Source organism: Xiphias gladius, chromosome 19 (genome assembly GCF_016859285.1).
Source record: "Xiphias gladius isolate SHS-SW01 ecotype Sanya breed wild chromosome 19, ASM1685928v1, whole genome shotgun sequence".
In the NCBI taxonomy this organism is placed as follows: Eukaryota; Metazoa; Chordata; class Actinopteri; order Istiophoriformes; family Xiphiidae; genus Xiphias; species Xiphias gladius.
This window is the reverse complement of record NC_053418.1, coordinates 20,026,290-20,033,852: the sequence shown is the minus strand read 5'-3', so window position 1 is coordinate 20,033,852 and position 7,563 is coordinate 20,026,290. Positions and strand designations below refer to the sequence as shown.

Genomic DNA, 7,563 nt, shown 5'->3' with positions numbered 1-7,563 from the left:
TGTGTGCCAAATGGTGAATAAAGATGCAGTAAAAGTGCAAAAGGAACAGGGAACCCAAGCAGGGTTTGTTGCGCTGGGTACGGGCTGACCTGCTTTTTTGTCATTGTTGTGGGACACTATATTCCAAGAAGGAGCAGACGTCTATTATTTTTTTAGTTGTATTTATTTTGGGCATGAAATTTTTTGTTACCCTGGTTCAGGCACTCGTTTTCCAGTGTGGGTACTCCAATTCTGCTTTATTAAACATTAAACTCCTTGCCAACATCAGCAAGGTTTTTATGAAGATGTTCCCTGGTTAGTGCTGAAGCATAAAATGAACCTAAAAAAATTGAGAGGTGTGTTATGGACTTCCATTCAATGTCATTGTTGCTGTAGTAAAATTATACTGCTCATTAAATCTACATTGTCCACACCTACAAAATTCAATTATAAACTTATTACGCACCATGGTCTCTATTATGAGAATATTAATCCAAACCACATTACCTTGTTAAGGAAACCTCTCTTTATTAAATGACAAAAACATGGTCTAAATGCACGTGAAAAGACAGACCGAGGCATTTCTTTTAAGAAACAATTTCAAATGTTTATTTAACATGTCAAAGAAGGGGAACACACTGAATTGAAAAGGGGGCTGCAATTATTGGCCAGTACTATGACTTAAACTTAATACTAACATTAATCAGGTTTTGGCTAAAAAGAAAACATGTTTTTGTTCCTTTTTGTTTTTATAAAGAAACTTTATGTACATTGGTTCTTTTATACAAGAGGTTCATTGGATAAATGCATCAAAAAGAAACCAGTTCTGCAGTAAACTTTACAAAAAATACATTTTGTTTCATTGAGAGATGTAGAAAAGGAGACGGTCAAATATTGACCAATAATATTTCTTCCTTTTCATCATTTAGAAAAAAAGTTGTTCTAATACCTATTTTAAAGAAAAGCAATATACAGCGCAATAAATGGGAGAAAATTTGCCTTTGCAGATTCATTCAGTTGGTTTGGTTACCAAGGACAGGGGCTGCGACTGGAACAGGGCATGATGGGAGTGAAGGGCTGCCTGATGGAAAGGGGAAGGGGGGGAGAGCATGGAGGGGTGAAGAGAGGTGAAGGGGATTGGCCGGGAGAGGATGGGTGTGGTTGACTGGCTACCTGAAGTACCAATTGGGATGGAGATGGTGGGTTGGGATGAGGAGGAGGAAGAAGAGGAGGAGGAGGAAGAGGAGGATGTCGATCCAGAAGCCTTCCCAGGTAGGGAGAAGTGGTGGTGCATGCGACCCTCTGGTTTGGTGGTGAGCGATAGCGGCTGGGCCTGCTCGGAGTGAGTGGCGGCCGGAGCAGCTGGGGAGGCCAAGGCTGCGGAGGGAGTGGCTGGCGAGTCCAACATGCTGCCGTGGGACGACGCAGGGCTGTCGCACATCTTCTCCGAGGGCAGGTACTGCACACACTGCTTCTTGCTTCTTATCGAGAAGTCTGGGGAAGACAAAGGAAAAGTGAAGATGATGAATTATAGATCTCCTGCTGGCTTCAAATCATGTTCAAGTCCCTCAGTGCTGCCGGGTGACAGAAGTGGAGGAGTGATGATTACAACAGTGAAAATGATGGCAGTGGATGTTCTTGAGCATGACTTGTTCAAATCAAGTTGAAAACACGTCACAACAGGGACAGTGAAACAGAATGTTAAACATATTCATGGTGGTATTGATGGTATGCATTTATGATGCAAAAAGGAACATGACACCATATTAAAATGTGCACTTAAGTGTGGAAAGCTATCTTATTTTGGGCCAATTACTGTGGTCATTTAGTTGGACAACAGCAGACATACCTGCCACTATTAGCACTGAACCTCATAAGCTGCTTGTCAAAGTACAGAAGCAGGGAAAGAAGTTAGTACGTGTTAGTGATGAAAAGAATCCATGCAAAAAAATAGGTAGATAAAAATAGCAGAATAAAGGTTTAGTGTCCCAGGTTGCACTTGAGTTTTGCAAGAGAAATACAGCTCTCACTGTTAGTTTCTACAGTTTTTCTTTCATACTCCAGTATGTGAAATACAAAAACAAATAAAGGCTGTCAGGGCAAAAAGGCCCCTTACCTTCTGGTTTTGAGTCTGGTTTATTCTCTCTCTTCCTCTTTTTCCTCTTTCCCTGCACAGAAAAAAAAAAAAAAAAATGTCGTTTTTCACTGTGAACGTACGCCACCTCAGTGACTTCAGTTTATGAGAACTAAAGTGTGGTTACTATAATTAACTGATACAGTCACGTTTGGCTGAATGTAGTCAGAAAAAAAGGACTTTTCTAACTCCCTCTACCCGTTGATATAAGAGCAGATCATGGTAATGTCCTACTCACATAGTTATCTCGTGCTGACCATCCTGGGTAGAGCTGGGAGTGGAGTTGCCTCTCTTTTCTGGCCAGCTCGTAGTATTTGGCTTGTTCCTCTCTTGACAAGGAATGCCACTGTGGACAAAGACAGAATATATCAAAGGACTGCTAAACACACTCGCACACACACAGTTATAAATTCACATCTCTGTCTGCGCCACTTACCCGTCTTCCAAGGATCTGGTTGATGGCAGCGCTCTCTTTCAGAGTGCACTCTGCCACCACTTTGGCTCTCATCTCCTTCATATACAACATGAAAGCATTCAGGGGCTTCTTGATATGAGGCTTCTTGTCCTCTTCCTTCTTGGGAGCAACAGGGGATTTCCTGCTAATCCAAAACATTAAAAAGACGCTGTTAATAAAGTGTGAACGGTGGAGGGGTACTGGTAACAGAAAGACAACAAGAGTAAACACTGTGCAGCAACACAAGCGGGTTTTGATGACTATCTGAATTGTCCGTACGCATGCATTGAGGGACTGATGTTGTCACTGCTGGGCTCCTGCTTGATGGCCGGGGAGACGATGGCAGGATGGGGAATGCCGGTCTGGTGGAGGCTGTGCGGAGGCGGAGTCACCATGTGAGGGGAGAAACGGCTGGACACCAAGCTGAGAAGGCGAAAGGAGGCAACATTGTCACAGTCGAGTTTTAGCAGCGAATTTCTGATGCTCTGTTGAGAGAAGGCTCAGGTAACTTGGCACATTACTGCCCTGCCTTACCCTCCAGGTGAAATTCTCTGTGCCTACCGCGTCCGTCTAGACTAAATTCATACGCACAATGAGTTACATGCTCGCTTTTTGTTCAAATAAAGACTTTTTCAAAAGCCCCTTTATTCAGCCATGGCTGGAGAAAAGTGGAGTGTGTTGTCGCCATGGTGACAGCATGGCCGTGACACCTGAAACCACTTTCTTTAGCACATTCCAGACCATGGAGAGCGTTCTGACAGTCGTCCACACAGAACACCTTTTACAAAGCGGCGCTCTCAATTTCCCACTGTTAATACAATGCAGCGTTGTAATGGACAGAGTTCCATACCTCTCTATCAAACACTCCGTACTAAATGTTACATAGGAAACGTCCTCTATTCAGAGTCTTTCAATATGTTACACAAACTGTCGTGGGAGACAACGCACAATATAGCCTTGTACTTGCGTGAGGTGAGTCCAGAGTTATTAGCTTTACCTTATGATACATTCAGCACGGACCAACCCAGTGTTAACTTATATCCTGAAGCTTTTCTAACTGTTTCTAGCCATCAGAAAAAACAGCAGTGGAGTCAAGGTTACAATTGCTCACACAGAGAGATAGATAAAGCTGGCTTTGACTCCTCAGTCAATGTTCACTATCACTATCTCTATATCTATTTAAGTTTTTAAAAAAGGGTATTAAGTCTTATAAAACATCTCCAATCAAGAGCTGATGTTTTCGCTGTGATCTATTTAATAATTTATATTGTATAAACAAGGAGGTGCCATAGCATTCCCTTGGTAATAAACCTATACTGACTCTATCTGTAAACATCCGGCTTAGTCCACAGTGAATAACTCTGCTGCTGCTCCAAGTAAAGGCATGCAGTCAAGCTACACAATTTTTTTTTTAAATGCTGCCATTAAGATTCATGTGATGCAGGATTGGTGTGTGTGTGTGTGTGTGTGTGTGTGTGTGTGTGTGTGTGTGTGTGCGTGTGCGTGTGTGTGTGTGTGTGTGTGTGTGGATTGGTGCAATATTTGGGATGCCCTAAATCTGATGCATTACATAGTACAAACAGTTGTGTGAAGTATGTTCTGATTGTTGCAAGTTCACCTCAGGATGGAGCTGCACATGGTATTGATCACAGAGACCCTTCTGAATATTTCATCTCATACTAACACCGGAAGGCCCACTACAAATCTTTCCAATTTTGACAGAGGGTCAGAGAGTTTAGTCTGATGGGACGGGTAGGTTCAGATGAGCTTTGATTTGTCCTAATCGATTCTCAGCCCTTTCATCTCGGCGCTATGCGTGTGTGTTGTGGAATGGCTCAGAACACCGGCCTGACCACAGAAGCTTAGCTCTGAGAGAAAAGACAGGAGAGGAGTGCTGAATGCCAATAATGTGTTCACTCTATTTAAGAAGCTGAACTTGTCTGTGATAGACTAAGACCTCACATCCCTTTGTAGGCCTGACATCGATGGTTGTCCGTGATCTGACGATGTTTTGTCAAAAGTGGAAGTAACTTTTTAAATTCTGCTTTATATCCCAGATGTATGTGTTTGAGAGATATTAAGCAACAATTCAAAACAAGATTTAGGCTGTTTCCTTAAAGTGATGCCGTAACAGCTTAACAATGGTTACAAATGAACTTTAACTGACCACCAGCCATTTATTTTACCAACAGTCTAAAAATGCTGGCGAGAAATGTGATTAAATCATGTAACAGTAGCAGCAGATATTAAATCCTTCCCTGTGGGAAGGTTGGGGTGTTGCTGAACATGATCTGCTCACCTGGACATGGATGCATTCATTGCTAGTGCTGGATAGGGGTGACGGAATCCCCCTGGAGGGATGGAGTACATGGGCTGGCCTTGCCTGAGAGACAGAGGGAGACAGAGTGAGCAAAAGCTGCAGTGGTAGGTGGATCAAACACAGCTGATAGCCAACCCACCAGCACTAATCCTCAACTCATCAACTCAAATCCCCTGATCGTGGAACATCACCGTTGCAATTGATTATGAGGCCTGTAGCAAAACCAATAAATGCTCATAAATTACTCCTGGTAAACTCAAATGTTTTAATTCATCATTGTTCTGATATGATATACCTGCACTTCAACCATGGAGCATAAAATTCCAACACTGCTGTCAGCAAAGCTGACAAAAATTGTGTCCTTCATGATTAACTTGACTTGAACTTTATTAAAAATTAATTGGGCTTTTCCTAATTTTTATCTCACTGTAAGCAGCTGAGTTATTTTGCTAACACTTTAAGTGTGGCGTGATGACATGGGACTTCAAAGCAAGTGAACATAACTGCAAAACAAATGATTCGAAAAAAGCGATTGAAGATGTCTGCCCAACATATTTGGTATAAATATTTTTAGGTATGAGCATGTTAATTTAGTTTCTGGAACAAAAAATTTAATATTCCATTATTTCTACACACTTTTTGGAACAAAACACATCTGGCTACTTGGACAGCTGACAGTAAAGGGGACTTACTGTGGCATGAGCCAGCCCAGAGGGTGTGCGATGGAACCCACAGCACCAGGAGACAGGGGGTAGTATGGAGAGAGCTCTGATGGGTGAGGTGTCCGGGGAATACCTGCAGGTGTTACAGACAGAAGAAACAAGCTTTTAATATACAGTGCATATTTGCTGATGCAGCATGCTCTTTCCGTAGAGCGGTGATTTAAAAGAATTTTTAATCTCTGAAAATAAAGTCAAAATCTTTGTTATACTCCTGACAATCTTTTGAGTGTTGGCATTAAAGGCAGCTGTATAACGTTTGTAGTTTCATCTTTCGCAGAGGACAGAAACTGTGGTGAATTCACTTTGGTGATTCCAACAGTAACCAACTTTCAAGGTAAAAAATAAAGTGTCAACAAAATGTCAGTAGAAACTTGCTCAGTATGTTCCACAAAAAGAACAGCTTTGCTAAAATATGTCTAAACACGCTGCTTCCTTTTCATACTTCCCGACTCTTTCAAGCTTATCTGTGTACGTTCATTTGTGTTCATTAGAGTGCCTGCCTCCTGGTTTCTGCGGATGTTTCAAGACTTTTGTCTATTGTGTCTATTAGTCACTATCTGAATTCATAGTAACTGACAGGAATTTAAGATGATTAAAGCCTCTGAACTCCGTAAAAAAGAAAACTGTAATTTTTACATTTCAACATTTCAAAACCACTGGCCGATTTTATGCGGAGTATCACTATAGCATCTGAAGTGTACAGTGATGTGAATCAGTGTCCATCCATGAGACTTCACCTGTCTTTGGGTCGAGGATCTCTGGGGAGAGGTGTGACGGCGGCGTGCCGGGGGAGAAGTGTTCATTGCTGTAGGTGATGAGCGGCGTCAGTGGGTGGACATGGTGGGCATGCTGCACCACGGGGACTTTATTGGACTGTTGATGAAGAGAAGAACAGGCACACGTATTTATGAGAAGGAAGCGACCGATTCGCAACAAGTGTTTGATACAACGTTCAAAGCAGAGTGAAAGTCAAGTAATCCATCAAAGTAAGCAGTTTTACTATCCCACACTGTACCCTGCACATGATTTCTGTTGGCCATTATTCAAAAAGAAATGCATGTAGGAAATAGTCCATCAAATGTGAGTGGCCTCCATGGTAAACATCACAGTCTGTGCGTGTGACCGGCGCTGTGATGCAATCTGGACCGGCACCAAGAAACACTAAAAAGTATTGCAGACACATGCCAAGACAATTACGGTCATTTAGCTAAGGAGAGAACTGTTTGTTCAGTCCAACAAGAAAAACAGCACTGCCACAGAGTCCAAACGTCACACCAGCAAGCCACAAACAAACACAATCGGGTTAAGGTAAATTGAATACCCATAAAGAAGTGGAGACATCATCTCCCACTCTGTCTGACAGCAGTCACTTGATGGGAATGAGCAGAGACCCATGGGTGGATTACACTGCCACGTTATACTACAGATGACCTAATGTTAGAAAAACACATAAAATTCTGTATAACTAACGATAAGTGGTGAAGAACAGAGCGTACAGAGAAAAACGTCCTTTTACACACAGTTTGGATCTTTAAACTATTTAGACAATACTTTGGAAAAAGCGCAGATCCTTGCCGAGGTCTAACCTACACTACGACTATGAAGAGGATGATGAAGACAATAATAATAACCAGCGTCTCTACTTTCATTAGGCAGCACTCAGCCTCACAGTCATTTCCTCTGGCTGCCTGGTTGAATAGAGCACTTGTTGGCTCAACTTGTCACATGGGAGGGTCAAGGGGTGGGGAGGGGGGGAGAAAAAGGAGTCTTGTTCCTCCAGGCTAACCTTTCTTCAATATCCCTTCCCACCCCCTTCTCAACCTCTCGTCTCTCTCCAACGTGGTCTGCTAGGGAACAAGGTTTGCATTGAGAGTTGTGTACACTCTCCTGCTTCACGCTGCTTAGAATTGTTCCAAATCGTAGCTTTTTTCTCTGCCACTTTTTTTTTTTTTTT

The 7,563-nt window shown here is 42.4% G+C and overlaps 1 protein-coding gene across 2 annotated transcripts in view; it reads right to left on the bottom strand.

Moving 5' to 3' along the window:
• Positions 1-599: 599 nt before the first annotated feature.
• tcf7l1b (transcription factor 7 like 1b) overlaps positions 600-7,563 on the bottom strand; it is a 33,221-nt gene continuing 26,257 nt past the window's right edge. The window contains exons 5-12 of one of the 2 annotated variants that reach the window (XM_040156214.1): positions 6,347-6,482; positions 5,580-5,682; positions 4,867-4,950; positions 2,847-2,990; positions 2,550-2,712; positions 2,352-2,459; positions 2,096-2,147; positions 600-1,473 (exon numbers count right to left, since the gene is read on the bottom strand). In XM_040156214.1, the coding sequence (XP_040012148.1) occupies positions 989-1,473; positions 2,096-2,147; positions 2,352-2,459; positions 2,550-2,712; positions 2,847-2,990; positions 4,867-4,950; positions 5,580-5,682; positions 6,347-6,482 (1,275 nt within the window). In that variant the 3' untranslated portion in view covers positions 600-988. The remainder of the gene's footprint in view (positions 1,474-2,095; positions 2,148-2,351; positions 2,460-2,549; positions 2,713-2,846; positions 2,991-4,866; positions 4,951-5,579; positions 5,683-6,346; positions 6,483-7,563) is intronic. The other variant, XM_040156215.1, reaches the window with a different exon arrangement.